Raw genomic sequence first — 22,923 nt, 5'->3', positions numbered from 1 at the left:
ATCAACTGCAATGCTACTAGACCTAAAAGATTTCAGGTGACTCACCTAGCACGGTAATGACTTTCATCTCATTATTGCAATAAATTCTTTTGGGAAGTGAGTATGTTGGTTAGCTTACAATGGAGCTTACAAAAAGAAACAAAAAAACAAAGAATCTGGTGCTTCAGACATCACAACAGTGCCTGTGGAAGATGAGAGTCGGAGAGCAATGCTTGTCAAATATGAGTTTGATCCCTCTTGAAGCTGACCATGACGGTATACCCGTGTTGGAATAGCACCCTCTATTGGCAAAGTGGCTTATAGTGAAGTGGCTACAGCAAGAGGGGATGGGCACAACACTTGTACATTGCATACTGTAGTGTCTGCTGTAGCCCTTCAGATACAGAGTTCATTGGCCTAGCAATAAGTGATTACCTCCAAGTTAAGAGCAGTGACCCACTATTAGTGTTTATCAGATTTGTTGCTAAAACTAGAGTTGAGTTAATGTGAGACCACTGGCTTTCTGTGTCTGTTCTGAAATAAACTGAATGAATCAACTCTAAACAACATGATCCTATAGTTGGTTTGACCATTCTGTTAGAAGGTCATAATTTGTGCTATTAACCATCAGAAGTTTTTACAAAGTAGTAGAAATGGATAAGCTCTGTAATTCATGTAAGGTCATGTATTACAAGGTCATTGAGAAATAATTGACATTGATAATACCAACAAAACCACACTTCTGGCTAAAAGAGAGGTTGAGGTATAAATATGTGATGAGATGGTTTTAGCGCTGGCTGACAAGCAGGATATTATACATTTATTACCATAATTATATTTTGATCATTGGTAAAAATCATTTAATAGTGTCATGTGACCCCCTGTCAAGGATCTGTCACTGATTTTACCCACATTATCTGGCACGTAGACATTAAACTTTCATACTGAGTGTGAATTCATTATCAAAGTCTCTTGCGTGGGACTTAAAGGGGAAATCCAGTCCAAATATAAGTTAGTCTGATAAGAAAGAGTGAAATATTATGAGTACTACGGTATAATTTTGCTCGAAATCGGATGAAAAATAAGGAAGCTGTGACATTTTGAAATGTTTCTATTTTTTGGGGGAAACAGTTCTTGAATAGTCATTATAAGTATGCAATGTGGAAAATTGAGCGTGTCATCCCCTCACAACTTACCATATAGTTTGTACATAATACAATTTTGAAATTTCCTATTTTTCATTCAAATGCATTTATGCCCGAGTCTCAAATCCTCGTATATCTCTAACTGATCACTATTCTGAAGTTATTCAACCAGGAATAACATTATGCTTCAGACTTCAATGACAGAAACATTGAATTTTCATCATTTTTTTTTTGTGTACACAATCAATAGAAAATTGTGAGGGTGTGACACAGTTAGCTCACTCATTTGCATATTCATATCCACTGTACAAAAACTGTTTGGGAGAAATTAGCAAAACTTCAAAACGTCATAACTTTTAAAAAGTTTTACTGTTGAACTCATAAGATTTTATGTTTTTTATTGTCAGACTAACTTATATTTGGACTGGATTTCCCCTTTAATGGACTTGATAGAGAAGAACAGTGTTTGATTTGTTTTCAGATGTCTAAGCAACAATAATTGAAACACACAAACATATAATCAAAAGAAGTGTAATCACAAGTGATTAAGAGGGAATGAACCAAATTAGAAGATGATTTGATTTGCAGTAATGGATTCAAGCATTGAAACAGTTAATCAGTAAATCTAGGGGTACATTTGGAAGTAAGTTTATTGTAATATTGATGCTGTACCAGAAGTATCCCTGTTGCTCATTGTTACATATATTATGTCAAATTAGTATAACTCTTTTTACAAGACAAGCAGGAAATGTGATTTTCTGTGGCAGTCAAAAAAATTGATGTGGAATATCTATAAGAAAAGTTATACAAGGGTTACAAAACTCTAATAACTTGCCTCAAGAATAGATTCTTGAAGAAATGCTTCAAGAATTAATTCTTGAAAAATTGTTCCTTTGAGAATAGTTGAACTTCAGTGTATCTCTTTGAAGCATAGATGCTTATTTCAGCATGAAATTATGGCTGATCTAAAATTCATGGTAATATTGTGATTAAAGTAGGTGTATAGCCTATCACATTACTTTTCTTGAACAATGCAGTAGTTGACATTAGTTGACATTTCAGAAAATAATGAGAAGAAGAAGCTGAAAGCATGTCCATCTTTGATTTAGCCTGTCCAGTCTTGTCTGGACAGCCAAACCCTACAGCTTACTCAGCTCTAGATATAGCAGTGATCACTCTGTGAGGGAAGTGTAACAGGAAAACCACTGGTAGCTATTGTGTTTGTGGCTTTAAACAATTTGCCAGAAATACTTGGACTGTGGGGAAAAAAAGGTACAAACAAAATGCACTCTACTGAAAAGTTTTTGTCATAAAAAGATCCATGTGACAGTCTCAAGTATGAAGGGTGTCTTCTCCCCATCTGTTGAAATGATTTTATCGCAAAACTGATAAAAACAAAAACAGAAACAGTTTGAAACTCCACGCCATAGACAGATGGAAATAGTTTGTGTTAAACATTGTTTGCTAAGAAATCACTCCAGTATATGAAAGATATTCTTCATTGGTCTTAGAACAGGGGAGTGTGAGGTCCGCAGTATCAAATGTTATGACAGGAGTGAGTGTTGAGCATGGAATGAAAGCAATGGACGTTAAAGCCTTCACCTAATAGGAGAAATGGGTGTCTAGACACACACTGAGCTGTGATTACCTCATTCTGAGAGAGGAGCTAACAGCGGGTCTCACTATTGTTGCTTGACAGATCAAATCAATCTCTTGCTTCCAGCAGCCAGTTCAGTAGTTGAGGCATATTATAATAGTCAGGAGTAGAACAGACTTTCATCCTTGTAGTTACCATGAGTAGTGACATGTCATACAGCTGACAGCTGAACTATCATCCTCTCATACTGGTAAAGGATGAGACTACGGTAGCTTGACTTCATCTGTGTCAATGTTCTCTTTACCTTGTCATGACAGTATGAAGCTATCTCTCAACATTTCATCTGCCTTGTGGCGTTTGCCTTTAAGGTATAGAAGAATTCTATGCTGTATTCAGTTACGAAATAGTCAAAATGTGTACTACACTGTATCTTGCATTCTAGATAATTGAATAGTGAAAGATAGATGAAGGGAAGTTGAGAAATAATGGTTTGTGATCATTGAGCTGGACCAGCCAATCACAAAATTAGTTGTTTAGGATGAAATAATGTGGCATTTATCGTGAATGTACCAAGCATGCATGCTACATGTTATGAAAGCGTCAGTGCTCTTTACACTGCTAAAAGTCATTATTTTCTGGTAATACCACAACTGGTAAAACATGCAGACCATTAAAACATCCTTCCATACAATGCACAAGCAATGAGTGATGCTAATTTCAGAATAATTATAATAAATGTGAAAATACTACTGTTAAATTGTGATGTAGGTAATATGAAATGTGTGGTGTAGGTCATTCACACCTAGGTAAGTTCTGCAGTCAGAGATGATGTGATAGGTCTCTCGTAGTCTGCTATTTTAGTGAAAAGGGCAGGAGGTAGAGTCTAGACGTAAGAATGAATCGGAAAACACTAAGCCTGAAATAGGAAAGGGAAGTTCTGCGTGATGACGCTTTTGTAGTAGGACTTTGTGAAGACATACTGTATTTACTCTTCCGTCAAAGCCTTGTGTAGGTCAAAATAGTTTCCTTTCCCCTACTTGGCTGTAAGTTGCAGCTTATTTAATTACCCTCGGATAATCAAGATGAGCTAAAGAGAAAATGCAAATCACTCTTTTGCTATTGAGTAACTTTAAGCATGTGAGTGTGTACACTTCAAATATTTGTGTATTCAAGGTAGTGTGGCTATACCAGGACACAAATTATTTTTCTCTACAGTAAAGGAAGGAGGGAAAACTTACAAAACAAAATTTACAGTGAAACCAAATTGTTATTTATGTACTTTCCATTATGGGAGGTGTAACTCTCTTTGCACAGTTGACTATCATGAATGTGTTTTATTTGCTTTTGATTGAGAAATGTCTTAATATGATTAAAAAAATGTGGGCAGAGAGACTTGCCATTGCACACCCTCCACTTGGTGTTCATACCTGTGATAGTAGAGTTCTCTCATGTACTGAGATCATCAACATTTGAAGTCAGTTAATGTCACAGTAAGTTCACTATCTTTTACAGTGAAATCTGATTTGTGTAAGATTCCCATATCAGAAGTGTACCTAAAAAATCTGGAAGAAAATGGCTCTTTGCTAGTAGAGTTCATGCAGTGCAGGCTTTAGAATGACTTAGAATAGTATATCATTTCCCCCAGTTTTTTCTTTTTTACATCATAGTGAATAATGAACATGTTGTGTTGATGTTGCACATTGATGAATTTTTGTAGGACAGTTATGAATTTTTAAACAGGCCAGTGCATTGCCAACATGATTTTTCTCATAAGGGAACTCCAAACATGTTAAAAGTTAGTCTGAAAGAAAATCTTGAGTAAAATTTCATGAGCACAACATTGAAAATTTGATCAAAATCAGATAAAGATCAGGGAAATTATGAAATTGTGAAGTTTTGCTTGTATTTGCGAGACAGTTCTCAGTTGGTATGAATATGTAAATGAGTGAGCTGATGATGTCATCACCCATTTTCCATTGATCCTGTAAAAAAGAAAAGAAATTGAAAAAATAAATTATTTTCTGCTTTGCAATGTGTGAAATATAATGTTATTCCTGTCTGAACAAGTTCAAGCTAATTTTCAGTCAGATGTTTCAAGATTTGAGACTGTGGGATAATTGCACTGGAAAAAATAAAAAAGAGAAAAACTGGAAATATTTTTTTCTCTCTCTGTTTCCCAGAGAAAATAGCAAGACTTAAAGCTGATACAACTGTACAGTACAGAGTATGTCTTTGTATGAACTGATATATTTTTTATCACGTTTTGGTGTATGTATTTTAATAGCACCAACACTGTGATCATCATTGTTATAGTAACTGCACAATATAAATGTCCATTATCATTATGGGTCTAGAAATTTAGTTAAAAGAGAAAAGCAGCCTTGAAGCAAGGCTAAATGCTGGCAGGCAGCGAGGGCTTCCTAATGGCAGCAGTAGTCATGTGATCGCTGATCGGTTTGCCATGCCAAGGCTGTTGATCCTCTGCTTGAAATTGTTTTGCCATGAGTAATGAGAAGCTTTATGAACTTTGTGTGTGTATGTGTGACAGTGTGTGTGTGTGTGTGTGTGGGTGTTTGTGTGTGTGTGTGTGAGAGAGAGAGAGAGAAAGAAAGGAAGATAGATAGATAGATAGAGAGGGAGAGAAGGAGAGAGAGAGAGAGAGAGTAGGAGTAATTGAACTCACTGAAGTCACAATGGAGTGTACATGTAGCATGGCAGTCCAAGCTGAGGTCTATTATTCAAACAAATATGACTTTTCCTAGCAGAATAATATTTCTTCTAAATTCCAAGAAATAGCAAGGAGGACATAGCTCATGCAACCAGTTCTGTCTGCCAACTTTATACCTCTTTATTTCATCCCTATTATGTGACTTTGTCTCCATATCTCGGTTAGCAGGAAGTATAATAATGGATTCCGGTAGAAAAATCAGTGTGTATGTGTGCATGGGATGGAGGTACGTACAGCCTCCTCCCTGATACAGTAGCATGATATCACACGGTAACCTTACCTGAGAGGCCATATGTTACAGGTGCACACTCTCACAGATATCCTATACGTACTCCAAGGCAAGGATATGTAGACACTGTTCAAGATAGCAGACAGTATTGTCTGTTCAATGTGTGCCCCACCCCTTGCCTTATGTGTAGGTCTGAGAGGATTACAGCATGGTTTCATCTCAGTTAGATGGGAACACCTTTGATATTCAGATGTAGGGCCTACATTGTGTACATAGCCTAATTGTTTCTCAGCATGTTGATTCTTGCATCCATTGCAATGCTTACTTTGATCTTTCAGACTATTTTTATTTTTTCAGTTACTGGTATCAACTGATGGCAAATCAATGCCATATCCCTCTTGAACCAAGGATATTAGAAAAAAAAACCCAACAGAACACCTAGTTGTTATTTGATTGTACACAGCTGTACTTCATAGTTTAGTGCAAATATTCTTTAAATACCACTCATATGAATACTGCTCACAGTTACACAAGGTTAAAAGTGTATTGCAATTCTTCAGCTTGTAGAACGAAAACTGTAGTAACTGTACAAGGTTGTTAGATCAAAATAGGAAGAGGAAGTATGGTATGGTGCATGTATGTAGGAACAGGATGAAATTGTGAACAGATGCGGAATGTTTTACCAGTTGAGAGCTTTCCACTTTGAATATAGACATCACACTGTCAGTATTTTTTTGAAAACTGGATGTTACAACGCGCTGTATGGACAGTCACTGTATTTCACATTTCCACATGAGCCAAAGTAATGTATCAAGGTTATCCCCCATCTTTAGATCAATAGTATTTTGCCTCTACTACCAAAACCAATGTTCATCTTTTCTTGGATCATGGAGCCAGTAGGACATTCACTCGATTTGAAATTATTAAATCATCTGACAGTCATTTACATACATTGTATCATACCTCTCTTTATCGCAAAATTCATTATTTTTTTAACTCTTCCAACCAAAATCATTTTGTCAAAAAAGAAGAAGAAAAAAAAGATAGTGACTGCAGACGGTTCTAATTTTTAAAACTTCATAGTACATACAGTTTGTGTCTTCAATCAGCAGGTCCTAAAGCCAGACAGTTCTGACAAGGGGGGGGGGGGGGGGGGAATAGGAATCATTATCTTGGTGGCTGTTCTGTATCAAAGTGTATATGACAGTACAAACTATCAGAAATCAAAACATCAGAAATTTGTAATTACACTTCATAATCAACCTGTAGCATGTAACATTTGCAATCACATATTTGCATTTGTGTCCTTCTTGTACTTGACTAGTGATGTTGGATATTTTTGGAAAGTCATTGAATATTCTTGGCTCTTTGTCTTCATGGTAAAGTTCAATGGATGTCTCTGTCAGTAGGAGGAAGAGGGAAAACGCCTTAAACACCATGCTTCATTTACTGCATCTTCCTCCCTGCTGGGTTGGACCCTGCCATGTCATCTAGACTTAACCTGATTTCTGTAGCCTTTGTGAAAGCCTTCTGAGTGACTCTATTTCGTTTGTGTGCATGTTTTCCTATCTTGTCTAACTCTTTCTCACGAGGCATTGTTCTCAAACTCCTGTAAAGAACAGAAAGACTGCTAGCAGGTGAAATGTGTGGTTCCACGCAGCGATCATGGATGGTACCTGACTTCATATGCTTGTATGATATTTAGAGTGTGCACAGAATTTGGTACTCTGCATTCACCATTGACTGATACTCAAGGTTTTTGTATCCTCTGTTAGATATCAATACCACCCCTCTATGCTAACAAAAAACTGGGTTCTGTGTAATTTCATGCCTCTTCTGATCTATAGAAAGTTCCTGTATCTACCTGGTAGCAAACCATTGTTACCACACACAGGCAGGCTAAAGTGTCCACTGACTTGTGCAATAGGGGGTAACAAATCCACTCCCATCTTTGCCTGTGTGCAGTGTGAAGCTTTAGCCAAAACATGTGCAATAACTGTGTCATTGGGTTAAGCTTATAATCCAGTTTTCTTCAAAGAAAAACCCTTTCAAGGGTATAATCTCTTCCTTGTTAGAAGACTCCTGATTCCTGAAAACTTCACAAGTGATTAATCTTCAGACAGGAATTTGTTGGGCTTTTTCTCCCCCCCCCCCCTTTTTAACAACCTCAAATGGGTATGAACCTACACCATTTGTATCACTCCTACCACAAAATTTGCATTTACGTATTGACTGCTATTATGTGGCGTGGTGGAAATCATGGAAAGGAATTTCCACACTACATGTATATAGCATGAATGATGAGTGGCTCAGACAATGCTGGATGTAACTCAGTGCAGCCTACATGTCTTCTGTGTGACATGCTACAAAGTCTCAAGCTACATGTATGCACACTTTCTTTGAGGATGTGGATGTTTTTAAAATGTTTGTTGATACTTGTCATGGCTACTTTTTGTATGATTCTTGGCCCAATGTAAAAACAGTTGGTATAATGCCCACATCCTACGGGCCTTTTTCTGCTTACTGTCCATGCATGACATCAGCTGCATAATACCACATAACTGCAATGAATGTTTCTTATTCTGTCAAGATTTTTTTTTTCTTCTAAAAGCAGATTTGTTCAAATAAATACATAATGACACACAGATGCTGTATATGTTGCATGAATGACAATCCCCTTTTCTCAACATCATAGTCTTGAGTGAGGACATGATGCAATTATTGAAGGAATTACTATCAAATCTAAAATATGTTAGAACAGGTTCTGATAGATCACTTTGCTTATACAGTGTTGTTTATCTAAAATTTATTTCAAAAGTTTTGAATGCTTTTGGAATTGTTTATAAAAAATTGAATGCTTTTGGAATTGTTCATAAAATTTTGAATGCTTTTGGAATTGTTCATAAACTGAAGATATGACAAATTGTTGTGATGGCAACAAATGAACAGCTTCCTGTTTGAAATGTGTGATATCACTATACAGCCACATGACCATAAAAGGCGTGATTACACCTGCCTTGCTAGAAGATATATAGTCATGACCTTGTTTATATGCTGTTTGTTATAATTTGGTAAGTCTAAAACAATTTGAGTAGAAAAGAGATTTGTGAATTTGTCCCTTTGAGACAGTTTGTTGTGGGCTAATGTTTGCTCCCAATCTGGCTAATAGCTGTTGATGTAAGAAAGATTAGTTAATGAATGTGTTCCTGTCTGATATTGCTAGCCTTGCCAAGAATCATCAGTTTCCTCTTGTTATCGCTTGCCTGTCAGTGCTACAAGTCTTAGAACCTTTTGGCAAACATGAGTGGCTTAAACCTCAATGGATTTACCCCGTGGTGGAGACAAGATAATGCTCTGCGCATCGTAAAACAAATGTTTGAAATATCAGGGGAAACAGATTAATTATTTATTGAAAATGCAGTGTATTAGCTCAATGGCACTGATCAGTATTTGTAGGCTTCATGCCTTTCAACCAATAATGACTTAGTCTCATAATAACTTGCTTTACAGAATGTCCAAAATTTTGCTTAGAATGTATTGTCATGCATTTTTTTTTTGTGGGTATTTTCAAGGTTTTTTTTAAAGCTTAGCTATAAAGTGAAATGCAAACCGCACTTAGTAAAGAATATTGTGCTAATAAAAAGCAAACAAAAAGTTCCATGTGTTGGACGCTACTAGTACCTGATGCTATTACTCTGGATTGCTAATATTAGGGATGTGTGTCACAAAAATATTGTCAAGTGTTTTTTTAAGGGTTTTTTAGGGGTTACAATGTAGATGACAGAGCCTGTTTTCAAGTTCAGAATCAGAAGGTTCAAATGTTTGACATTACAAAACAAACAGTAGATACTAAATGTATGACATTATTGTTTGGATGTTATTATGGTAACAAGATATAGAACATGCACAGCTATCCTTACAGAATAAACATAAACATCTTGTCTATCTTGCTCTATGGATTAACATTGTAACCCCCCCCCCCCCGAAAAAAAGTGGGCCAAAAGTATATGAAGCTGAAAATCTTCATTGTCTCAGAATTTATTGACATAGGAGCCAAGCCGTTGCTTCTTTGCCATGCTCGTTAAACTTGAAAAGAGATGCAACTCATCATGTTTGCCTGGCAAATAATGTGAGCTCATTACATGTCTGTATTCTGAACTTGGTATGGAATCCTTCAAGGTTGATAGGAAATGAGCTCCAATACAAAGGTTTGTCAGGTGACGTGGGTGTGTATAGAGTGCAGCCTGCCCTCCTCAAATCATTCCAAGCTGCCTAACAAGTTCCGCTCTACTGGACACTGGCATTGTCTATGACATAGCCAGACCACAATAACACACCCACACGTTGACTTTGATCTTTGACATGATTTTTCCTACTCCGACAACACTGTTCAAGACAGAAAGCAAAAACATGGGGCCCTGGTGATAAAAGATGAAACAAATACAAAAGAAAGATTGTATCTCTCATTTCTAACTGGTTCAGTTTTAGTTTTGTCTTTTTTTATAAAAGATCTTTTTGAGAGCATCAAACATGAAGAAGCACCCCTCATAGAAAGCATAAAGCACAATATTTCTATTTTTCTGCCTTTTTTTCGGATTGAATCCTTAAATATTGAATTATATTGGTGTTACAATCATGTGACATTATGGCAGTTTGATTTTTAACTGCAGTGTTTTGTGCAGCACAACAACCGGGATGTATTGTCCTTGAAGTAACGAGACTAGCCACATCCTGTATGAGAGGATGTTTGACATGACATGCTTGATTATCACTGAGCTGGGTTGTAAAGGAATATATATATATATATATATTTTTTTTTTTTCAAGAAAATGTAAATGAATGATATAGGTCAGAGCACACACATTTTAGGGTAGATTTAAATGTGGTCACATACAGATGTAGGTTCATTATTGCAGTCTGCTGCTCCAATGGTTTGCAATACAAGATTGTGAGACAAACATTGAACTAGCCATTACTGAGTTATTAACTTATCTTTATTGAAATTGTCAATGACTTGTTCATTTCATGTCAGGGTTAGTACAACTGAGGACAAAAATCAAGAAAAGGTTTTTACCCCCTTTAAGCAATCTGTGCCTTTGATGTGGTGACACTTAAAACACTGTTGTTGGAGGCCTGCTTGTCAGGATTTCCCTTATTACCAAGTTGGGGGCATTCATGTTGACTAAAATAATCTTCTCAGCCACATTTTTATCTTTCACTCTCTCATTCCTTCCCCCTCACTCCCAAACTCATCCTTCCCCTCATTCTACCTTCTGTCTTCCTTTTTTTACTCTCTAGTCTAAATGTTCAGACTGTTGAAAACAGGTTAATGTGCTGATACAATGTACATGTGAAGGCTTTGATTATACTTTAAAATAAGTTTTAATTTCTTCCCTCAATGTATATTCTGTAGTATTTCTTTTCTTCTACAGTACCAAAAAAATTGCTTTTTATTAATGATTGATTGATTCTCATCAAATTGCAATTATATTGACTCTGACTTAAAATACACATATGGTGCATTATACAAGTGTATGCTATATTCATAGTATGATTCAGAATAGAGGAGGCATGTGACACACTAAATCTTGGTATGACTGTAAACTCAGTTGGGAAATGAACTGTGAAAGAACGCTTCACCTGCATGGTGTTGTTATTGTTTATTGTCAATAGCGTACTTGCCAAGTGTTGCAATGAAACATTTGTGTATTTTCTTTTAAATGTGATCAAAATTCTACCATGTTTTCTTACAATAGACCATTTTTGTAGTGTACAGTGTAGCACAATTTAGGGATTTTTTTTTTCTTTCAGCCTAGTAACAAAGTATTTCATTCACCTGCTCCCTCCCATTAACCATAGGCAGGAATCCACCTTCATCGTAGTTGGGGCAAGCCTCTGGCCAACTTTGTGATTGTTAAGGGCAACTTTTGTGAAGAAAGCATACATAAAATCTGAATACTATACAAAACTGGTCTATTGTAATGTGATCTGTGATCATTATTTTGTACTCAATGGGCACGATTTTATTTGCTGTAGTGATAGCAGATTTGCAGTAGTGATAGCAGATTTGCAGTAGTCATGTGCTATGAGTGATCTGGGCATTTGTACTGGTCTGTTGACCATTTGGTCATAGATGAGGTCACATAAACCCTGAAGGTAACCACAAAACAGCTTGTTTTGATGATTCTGACCTCCCAGTGGCAGTACTTAGTAGATTCATTCACACAGACAAAACGAGATTGCCATCAAAGTACCAAGATTTTTGCACCTTCGCAATGGACAGAAATATCCTGCTAAATGCCAATCATAATTTGTCAACCAAAATGCGCATGCCTGAAATGTACCATAATTGTGGTACTTTCCCTTATTTTTGGGCACTGTTGTGATGTGTGGTATGAAAAATCTGTTTTGTTTTGTTTTTATCTCCAGCATTCACACACTCACTGCAATTACCTCGCTTTTCTCAAATTATTGCGATAATTCTGAAATAATCACAATATTTCTAGAAATTTGGATTGCGTTTCCTATGACGTTATTCAGTCAGTGTTTTAGTAGGAGCCATGATGAAAGACTTCTTTTGTCATAGCTGCTACTAAAACACTGATCAATTCAGTGCTTAGCTTTTTTGTTTGTTAGTTTTGTTAGTTTTTTTTTTTTTTTTTTGGGGGGGGGGTTGATTGTCGGGCAATTTGTCAATCGGTTGCAAACTTTAAGCAGACCAGGAAATAAACATTGGTATGCAGTACCATTTGAAGAAAAAAAATATGACGTGATGGAGAAAATGTGAAGAATTTGAGATTCTATTCAAAGCCACTCTTTTGATTTGTCAAGGAAAATCCGTTTTGCGAGAACTCTCATAGAGCCTTTCTGAATGATTGATTACATAGAATGAATATCGTTAATCAGCATTGGAGTTTGTTGGCCAGCCAAAGTAAACAAAACTCCTCAAATTTTTGTGAAGACTGTCCAGATGTAATCTATATAGACTAGCATATGAAATATGTTTTGTGGGTGAGATTACTCTTTGTTTTTGATCCACGAACTTGCTACATGCTATAACTGTGTATACAAAATACCTTCTCATACTGGACTTGTATTGTATTCTGCTTGACCATTCTATACATTCAAAGGCACACTTTGCAATGATTTTTGGAGATCCATAGTTCTGCAGCTGGGTGTGTGGATTATGCTGCAGCGTACCCACAGTCCAATATAAGTTTAAGATTATTATATTTGACTTGTAATATATCATATTAAAAAGCTACTGCATTGCCGCTGCTATTACATATTTCCAAAACACTTTTGACATTCATAAATTACATGTTTACCAGAAGTAATCATATGAAAGTAAAAACTCTTTTTGTTCTGTACATGCTTCAGTCAAACCAAAGTATAGACAGACAAATGTAGGCCTACACTGAACTTTTGGTTTGCTGGAAAACAAAATAGAAAGTTCTTGCATGAAGTATACCTACATAGTTCCATATGATATGAAATTTCATAGCATTGCAACCCCTGGTTACTGGATATTTAGCCATGTAAAAAGATACTGTATGTAAGACTAGTCACACCCTCATTAGCACCCCTGATCACTAACACCCCTGTCTTCCTGTCAACTGGTGATTGTAACAGACCAAACCCCCCTCTTGTTCCCTTTTTCTACCACCTCGTGGCCCCTTACCCTTCCAAACACCCACCCCCTTCTCTTTTGCTCTCATCCATAAAATGTCTTTATTTAGGTAGAAGTAACTGTATGCCTGACTAGGTTCTGTTCACTTCCTCAATGCCAGTAGAAAACAATATTTTTCAGTGAGCAGAGGGAATGTTTTGTTCTTTCTGCGCTCAATAGAGCAGAAATTACCAGAAATGGGATAATTATGTATTAGGTAGTTGTGAAAACGGGACTGCTTGGGCTGTGTCTGCAATTGTAACTCCTACTTGGTTTAGGAATGTGGTGGTTTTTGTTTCGGATAGCCACAGGATCAGACTTCATGCTGACCTGACTGTAGAGAGGAAGAGAGAGAGAGGGGTTGATCTCAACACTGTCCGGGGGAGGGACTCTTTGGTCTGTCTGTAGTACAGAGGGATCTTCAATACTGTCAGGCAGCACACTGGGTGCTTTAGATCCCGTTCTGGGTCGTCTGCCGTCAGACTGACACCAAAGTTTCATGCAAGCTGTGCTACAAATATGAAGACTCTTGTTTTCATAGTGTGTCTTGGAGTGAGTACACGACCTGTGAAAGGAGTGAGATATGTTTCAGCGATATGTGTGTGAATATATCTCTGGTATTCAGGGAGAATCCACCCATACCAGTATCTAAGGAAGTTTTGCGATGAGACCTGTGTTGGCTGATGACATCATATTGGTTATGATACTTGCGTAGTGGGACCACAGTGACATAGTGTCTGATACACAAACAGGAAACTACGTGGATACAGATTGAATGTGGGCCCAGTCTGTGTCTTCATTATCACAAATACAAGATTGTAATTTGGAGTCAAGCGAGTTACATGCCAATGCGCTTGAGCCTTGGACGGTAGTGACTCTCAGCTATCTGACTGTGAATTTGGATTCTTTGTTGCTGACCTCAGCATTGGATATTGTCCTGATTCAAGCAATGGAATCTGGAAGTTTTTGATCTCTGCTAGTTTTAGTGCTAGTTTTGTCATTGCTCTCATCCAGACCAGCCTCTACTAGGTTTACACCACTTTCTTCACCCTGCAGCACAGAGCCATCTGCTTAAAAAACTGAACTCATACTTTTTGTCTCTTCCTTCGTGAGATTAAGTGATCGACTTTGTTTAAAAAGAAGTACTTTAAAGTGGGCAAACTTCTAGCAGGGCCTATTGTCAAGGAAAGGAGGACATCAACCCACTGGGACACAGATACTGGAATGTACTCACATTTCCATCAACAGTGCAGTGTTCCTCAACTACTTTTGTTTCAAGAGAAAGCATTTTAATCTCTACACCATATGTGACTACTTTCTTTGGTCAGGAGGAACTATTGACCCAGTGAAGAGGAGATAGCTCAGCTGAAATAGTTCAGTCTCAGTAATGTAGGAAGCAGACGAGTACAGCATAGAGCACGGCAGCTCGCTGATACAGATTACCGGATATAGCACCAATACAGCTCCAGATATAGTGTTGCTGAACTTTCACATCTCTCATTGCAACAGCACACATCAATATGAAGGGAAATAAGATAGCTGGATTCCCTCAGTTCTGCTTGGAGTACAGCAACAGCTGATTCAACAGGTGAAAAGGGCAGCAGCATTTCTTGGACAAGTTTTGAATTTGATAAAAGTTGTCATTACGAGGTACGAGATACAGGAGTGATCATTAGTGACTAATATTGGACATCACTCACTAATTCTAAGACTAGCACTGGATCCATCACCACAACTGGATAATGCCTTATTGCTTGACTGTTTTACTGCTGCCTACAATGTAGTTAGGCATCTCCTCATACTGTGACAGTTGCAGGAACCACCAGCCTACCACCAGCCGACAGTACCTCAACCACCTGCCGACAGTACCCCTACCACCAGCCTACAGTACCCCTACCACCAGCCTACAGTACCCCCAACCACCTGCCTACAGTACCCCTACCACCAGCCTACAGTACCCCAACCACCTGCCTACAGTACCCCTACCACCAGCCTACAGTACCCCTACCACCAGCCCCAATGTCGTGGTTTGAAGCGTTTGTGGGATATCTGGTTGTAGCAGTCCCCCTCATCACCACTGCAGTGGGTGGCCTGCTATACCTGGTGCCCTATGGACTAACACTAGCTCTCTCTCCACTCATCCCTGGCATCAGAATGGTAATATATCCTACTGAAATCAGTGCAATACAGTTTCAATTTTCATGACAGTTGTATAGTGGCTCACCACATGCCCTGTCTTTTAATGTAGTTTCACAAACTTGAAAGATGAATGTCAGTATCATGTATTTAGCACGGTTAATTGAACAAGTTGCCTTCAGACAAATAAATATATTTAGGCAATAGAATTTCTTGCTACTCTCTTTCCCCTCTTTCAAATTTTGAGTAAATTTTCACATTAGTCCCAAATATAATCGGGTCTTTTTGATGAAGTTGTCTCTAGAAATAAAAGCTAATTTGTTTTCTTGTTTGCTAATTGCTTCTTTACATGAATCAAGGCATAAATTTCATCACAAAATCATGTATGCATTCTCAATGTGCCATTACAAAAATTCATGTTGTTTTGAATCTGTGGTATATGATCTCAAGTAAAAATGTGACAATAACTTAACATGATGAAAGATATTAATAAAAAGATAGATGTGCTTCCATTCATGCATTTTACTCATTCAGAGATGCCAACTATTACGGATTTCCCGTAATTGTTACGGGAAATGATCACGATTACGGGAGTACGGAATGTCGCCTCAAAATTACGGTTTTTGGAAATTCCGATAATGCCCTATCGCCTATGCAGCAATTGCAATATACAATGTGTTGTACTAGCAGACTACACACTGTACATGTTTCATTCTCCAGCCGGCCCGCGTTGCCTGGTTGCCCGCATTTGTGTGTGTCGGTGTCTGTGTACTCGACGTGTGTGTTCGTAGCTTCCATTATAGAAAAGTGTGCGCACACGCAATTCGCTGCTTGCGTACTTTGTACACCGAACGGAAATTCGCGCGCGTGAATCCCTGTCGCCTACGGACCCTGGATGTTTCCATCGATCGCCATGGGATCCCCATGTGTGGCCGGCCGGCTGGGGACTGGAGCGTGAGTAGCTTAGCTACACACTGTAGCCAGCTGCCACTATAGACAGTACCCTATTTCGTTTTGAGTCGGGGTAGAAGCGCTCCGTTGTGCAATGTCTGCTTCTTTTTCTCTACTTCTTCCATTTTTCCCTTGCCTCCCAAGTACGAAATGATTTTTAGAGTGTTGTGTGTGTTTTTTGTAACGTTATTGCATCATTTTTCTGCAAGGAAGAGGTGAGTTTCTGTTCGTGTACTGATGACGTGCACTGCAGTATGTGCAGGTGAAAAGCGTTCGAACTTTCTTTCCCGAGTATCGTGGAAACTCGATGTATTTCTAGGCCTATAAAAGGAGATCTCATGTAACAGAATACTTATAACAAACTATTTTCAGGTCAAAGTGAATTAATTTCCCTTGTTTTGTATCGTTTATTGACGATCTCAAGGATCTCGTCGTAATTTCCAATGTGTAGATCTATTTGATTTTCGCGTAGCTTTCGGTGCTGCAAACTTTTGCTAGGGCCTAATCTTACTACAAAAACGTATCGTTCTATTTCTGTTGTTTCTCACACCTCGTTTGGTAGATTTCTTCCATTTTATGTCACTTTATCCGTTCTCTTTATGCTTTGAAATATTTAAACGTAATTTTTTCAAGTGTCTCGCAATGTTATTTTCGTAACGGCGATTTCTCCGCTTTCGTGCAATACTTTTTGGAATCGAAGCGACGTGTGTTGTCTTTTCTAAATATTTGTGTTGTTGGGAGGTGTTGATACTTTGTATATGTTATACGTATTTATTTTCCTCGGTGTTTATCTCGAGGGACTATGCGTGTTTCTTAATGTTAATAGGAAAAGGCTAAAATGATATGAGTGATGTCTGATGGTGATGATGAAAACCGTATGCTGGTACAAAAAGACGTCTTACTGTGAATGCTGAGCGTACGTGCCGTTCGTTTTATTTCACTTTCCCTCGTATTCTTCTTTCCCCCTTACTCTTCTTTCCCCTCCAAAGAATGATAAAAAAAGAAATTGCATACACCTCACAACAAAAAGATCCACGCTCTACCAACCTTCGTAAAGTTAAATCTAAATGTTCAATATCAGCAAAGAATAAGGGGAAAGCACGAATGACAATAAATTAGAGCGAAGAGATTGTGAAATACTGAATACACGCAGTCTCTTCGGCTCGAAGAAACTGGACACCCACCCGGCCTCTCCCCTTGTGGAAATTTCCACAAAAACAGGTGCCACACCCAGGTGCGTGCCAGACGAAAGAATGCGCGCACTGGAATAAACAGCGTGTTAGTATCCTGGAAATATCGATCGAAGAACCAGCTCATTAGTTGAATTAAAGGAATCATTGCAAAGATATCGTGATTCTATATCCTTTCTTTTGGCGCATAGTAGGAAACATCAAACAGTCGAATATATTGTACTTAATCGAATATCTTATGCTCCCTGAACAATAAAAAAGGATCGATTAATCAGTCAATTAAAAATGCAATCACGGAAATACTTAGGTCTCGTATGCCCAGACAAATTCAAGATTAAGTCCAATGAGATGCACTCATCACCTGGTTAGACAGCAAAATCATGACAATTAATTTCAGTTCACGCTCATCATAGCTGCTTATTACTTTTCAAAGTTTTGGCTATCAACATTCGTTCGTAGGTGTTTTTTTTTTTTGTTTGTTTGTTTTGTATGTTTTTCCTCGTGAAAGACGTAATGACTTTTTCGTATCGAATTTAAACTCCATGTTTACCGTAAACAAGCCATTCAGCTCAGCTATGGCGCATTCGATCCATCGAACTTGCAGTAACCTCTTAGGCAGGAGCACATGGGTCTTTCCTTTAAACTTGAAAGTGAAACCACGTGTTTGCACATTGGCGCAACCACACACAGCGCGGCATTTTTGCGATCATCTACAGCAGAGTTTCCGATTCCAGTCAGGGTAAAAGAAATTGGAATACTTCGGAAAATACTGATGTTTAAAATCCAGTAAAATGAAAAAGCCTGAAAACAACGCATGATTATGTTTTATAGTAAACAATAGTTGGAAACACCGAAGAGAGTTTTGCATTCGCTCACACAAAAGCTTTCTTGAGAAGATGAAAGGTTCCCCCTCCCCTGCTAGATAGTGGAAGCTTCCATAACCAGCCCAGCAAGTTTCTGGAGGTACATACATGCACTTGTACACATGCATTGCGCGAGAAAGCAATCAATCAACGCTGAAAATTGCGTAGTTTGGATTCTTTATCGTGCTGGTGTCCAGCTCGATACTTCGGCATGTGTCGTAATGTTTTGTTTAGAGCCTGTAGGCCTCAAAAGTCGACGAGTTTTATTCAAAATAGCAAAAAGAGGGAGATGGAGAAATTACGGATTCTGGTGGAAAAATACGGATTTTGGAGCTGCTGAGTCCGGATTTGTGCTTCCAAAGGTTGGCATCTCTGCTCATTGTGAAATCATGAAACTTTTCTTTTTTTCATTTATTTTGATATATTTTGAATGAGATCAGGATACACACTGATGTGCTGTGTTTAATGGCATGAACTATGCAAGGACTCTGCAGAATTCATTTTGAAACTACTTACTTGGCAGTAGACTTGGTTCTAGAGTAAAGAGTTTCTGTTGTTAGTTTCACTTTAATATCAAGACACTCTTCAAGCAGGATGTGACTAGGTGTTAGGAAAGATTGAAAATGAATGTTTGCCAGAGGGAAAGTTTATTTGTGGTGAGTACTTTGAGAGCAAACTCTTTCATTCTATATCAAAATGAATTAATGAGAATGATTTTATTTGACCAGAAAAGTATAATCACAGTCCATTTGTATATTTTGAGGACCCCTCAAATGAAAGAACCAATTTTTGCCAGGTTAATGTAGCATCTTTCAAGAGATTTGATAATAACTAAGAATGTGCCTAAAATTACATATGTTGAGATGTGAGTGTGCCAGTGAGTGATTGTCATTTGGTACCCGTATTTTCTATCCAGTGGGCAGAAAGTCAGGTGACTTTATGGTGGATGAATTACAGGCAAACAATGAAAATTTTATTTGCATACCTGCCTTCAGTTCCTGCATGTTGCAAGGTTGAACAAACTTGTGACAATGAGATTATCATGTGTTTTGTTCTCACAGTACAGCACACATACACAATACCTTGATTGTCATCGTGTTCAGACTTGCATGACCGTGTTGTCAGTCCCTGTCTGTTCTCCCCACAATTTAGGCTGATCAGGATTTCATGTCATGGGATCTTTTTATTGTGTTGGAGGTGGAATGTCTGAATACACCCATCCCTCTTTCATGTGTTCAGGGTTTATGCGATTAGTAAACAATGGGAAGCTGTAATAAGTTATAGTTTAGTTGTCCATGTAGCAGCTTCCATCATTTTCTGTACTGAAAGGCTTTTTTTTTCTTTGCTTGAAGACTCCACCTTGACACCACAGGAAGTTTGGTGTACGTGTGTTGAATAAAATGACTATTAGTGGCTACTTTAAAGGGTAACATACAGTATGTCTTGGAAAGCAGTGAGTGATCTTATACTGGCTTACAAGTTGGATATGAAATAGGTATGGTGGAAGTGGTACATCAATAACATTTATATCAAATTGAGTTTTCATGTTTCTATGATAAACACAGCTGTTATGCTCGGTAAATCAATTTCCATTAGCGATTTGATGACCTGTGAGAATAGATACAGGAACTGCCCTAGTATACTTGACGCTAGTCTTCAGTGGGTTAAGTTGTTTGTCTTAGTGTGGAATGGGGCAATTAAACCTTTCCATAAATTTGTGCAATGTCATACATGTTACCAATGTAGACTTTGCAAAAAGAGCCTGTGCAAAATAGATTAAGTAAGAAGAAAAATGACTTGATTATCATTTTGTTGCCATGATAACAGAAAAAAAACCCAAAGTCTTTTGTATTGCCATCAACTTAGCATTTATAGTCATTGTAGATTTTCATTAGCAGGGGAATTCATCATGCAGTGCAGGCCAGTTAATGCACACCATGGTTGAACATTTGACCCTGTTGTTTCATGCTGTGTTAATATTTAAGGATTTGTGGGGTGGGATGGAGAGTAGATTTCTCTACATATTTAGCACAGCAGATGGCAGGGAGGAGGCAGCAGTAAGGATGACTCAGTGCAATGATGAGTGCATGGCTAGAACAAACTAGTGATGAGAGATGAACGTTTAACAGATCACAGAGAAGATCCCAATTGACATGCTGGGATGAGATAGCATTGGACCTTCTACTGGAAACCTGAGCAGCCTTCCCCAGGCTGAGGAGTGTATCACAGCGATGATGATTTCACAATATTAAAGGATGTGTTGTCATGGTGACAAAATAGTGAATGTATGCATTAAAGTACTAACAACCAATGCAGGGAAATATCTATAAAAATGGTACAAATATTAGAATAGTTATGACTATTTGACTTGGTGTAAACTACAGCTTTTGTTTTGCAGTAGACAGCTTAACCCTTTTGCAATAATTTCATGTAGTTCTGCATGGGTTTGATAAATCATGCAGTCATGGAGATTGAATGACACCAGCATGCAAGGAAAGGTGATATAAGAATAGGAATGATTTCAACAAGGCAGAGATACATTCTCATTTTCACACTCCAGGTTCCAGCAGTGTATGCAAAATTCAATGCAAGGAAAACCAAAAGAAGATCAATGATATCCCAGTACCCCATGGATGATTCAGGGCCTTAAGGGTTGAAATAATAGTTTCCTATGATGGAAATATTTTGTCACAGCCCTGTACAAGACACACAGAATACATTGTGTATAATAGGCATCTCAAAATTGATATCCAACTCTGTCACATGATTGTGAAATTGCCTGCATGGGACTTTCATTATACAAGATTTCTTACATTGTTTTAAATTTATGACTTTGTTGTGCAAGATGAATAAGATCAGAATACCCTTTATATTTTATGAGGAGGCTCATAAACAATATATGTCTAGCAAGAGAAGATATAAGGTTACATGTCTAGAAGACAAGTTGAGAGTATCATAGAAGAGCTGTTGCAGTCACATAACCATAGTTGCAGTCTACAGTGTCCAAAACATTATACCACAGAATACAATCTGATTGACCTTTCTATACTGGTCTGATTTGTTCAAGCATGTTGCTAATCAGTTACTTGTTATAGACTCTTCATCAGAGTGATGCTGTCCTTTAAATATTGTGCCATTTCAATTCGGGTTTCACAAGCCTGAGGGAGAACATGAATGCCATTTTGTTAGATGTGTCATGATAATCCCACATCTATTTTAGGTCTGCTTGTTAAGCTCTGCTGTCTGCATTTGATCGCCATGAGAAAAAGTGAACTTGGTGTTGAGACAAACCATCAGAGCTTAGTTATGTGTAGTTTGGTAGGAAAAGTATTAGACAGAATTTCACTTTCACTGATGCTAGAGGCGGCTGGTAATTCCAACGATGAACTCCCTTTGATCTTTGAGGCTCACCCAGCAGGAGTTTTGATTCTTGAGAATGTGAGTTTATGCCGTGCAATGTCTGCACAGGTATCAAGTCCTTTCTTGAAGAATGAAAAATACATATTTCCAAATCCCTTTTATCTTGCTTTAGGCCCAGTTACTGCAATCCTAAAATTGTCAAATGATTGTAGTATAGGGAAATAATCAATCAAAACTCATGAATGAAACATTCAAATAATTTGTGAACAGTTATAACTATTCAGATTATTTATATGCATGTTTTCTGGCCCTAATATTATATTGAATCCAAATGATCACAACTATTATGTTATTCTGAAATGACAAAAAGGTTGATATTGAAAAGATTAAAGTGACAGATGTTCTTTGAAAATTTGATTTTAGCTCACATCTTATAGGCAAAGACAAGTTTGTTGGAAGCATTAACTTGATTCATAACTTTTTATTTCAGTAAACCTTGTCCCTGAAGGCTAGTGATAGCCAGTAGCCAGTCTCCTTTCCATAGTGTAAGACATACCACCCCAAAAGATGACTTCTCATCCATATATTGATCCTTGGTAGATAGAGGGCGCTATCTCCTTCCCAATCTCCATCATGACGCACATACATGTACCTCAGCTATCATGTGAGCTCTTTCCTCCTTTTAGTAGCCACATCCAAGTAATCTCGTCTCTCTCTCTTCCTTAGACCAACAATTAGCTGGCGTCAGTATTGCATTGTTGAGTCTTGATTGGATCATCTTTATCTGTAATATCCGTGATAAGAGAGAGAGATGGCGGTGGAAGTCTAGTTGTGGAGGTTGTATTCAGAATACATTTCATATTGATTTTAAATCTGATTGATATCCTGGTGGAATGGAATTCTGTATACCGTCCAGACCTGAATACTAAGTTTGATTTCACTTACAACAAGTTCAACCAATACTTTGCCCGCATTGAAATATTTTTTACTCGTCAGAATATCAAAATGACACATTCCCAATCTCAGTAAGCCTAACATTTCATCAAAATGCTCACTGTAGGCAAGAAATGTGTTTG

At 37.8% G+C, this 22,923-nt stretch overlaps 1 protein-coding gene across 3 annotated transcripts in view; it reads left to right on the top strand.

The window, feature by feature from the left end:
• LOC139733914 (rho GTPase-activating protein 21-like) overlaps nt 1-22,923 on the top strand; it is a 115,626-nt gene that overhangs the window by 39,474 nt on the left and 53,229 nt on the right. The window contains exon 1 of one of the 3 annotated variants that reach the window (XM_071644726.1): nt 15,292-15,504. The exons of the other annotated variants lie outside the window; for them this stretch is intronic. Within the exon in view, the coding sequence (XP_071500827.1) occupies nt 15,367-15,504 (138 nt within the window). The 5' untranslated portion in view covers nt 15,292-15,366. Of the gene's footprint in view, nt 1-15,291; nt 15,505-22,923 lie in introns of those variants that run through there. 3 annotated transcript variants of the gene reach the window in all.

The sequence above is a fragment of the Diadema antillarum genome, unplaced genomic scaffold, assembly GCF_040938485.1.
Source record: "Diadema antillarum isolate AM-2024a unplaced genomic scaffold, OU_Dant_1.0 seq00000503_RagTag, whole genome shotgun sequence".
Classification (NCBI taxonomy): Eukaryota; Metazoa; Echinodermata; class Echinoidea; order Diadematoida; family Diadematidae; genus Diadema; species Diadema antillarum.
Note: the sequence above shows the minus strand (reverse complement) of the source record. Positions and strands in the feature narration are given on the sequence as shown.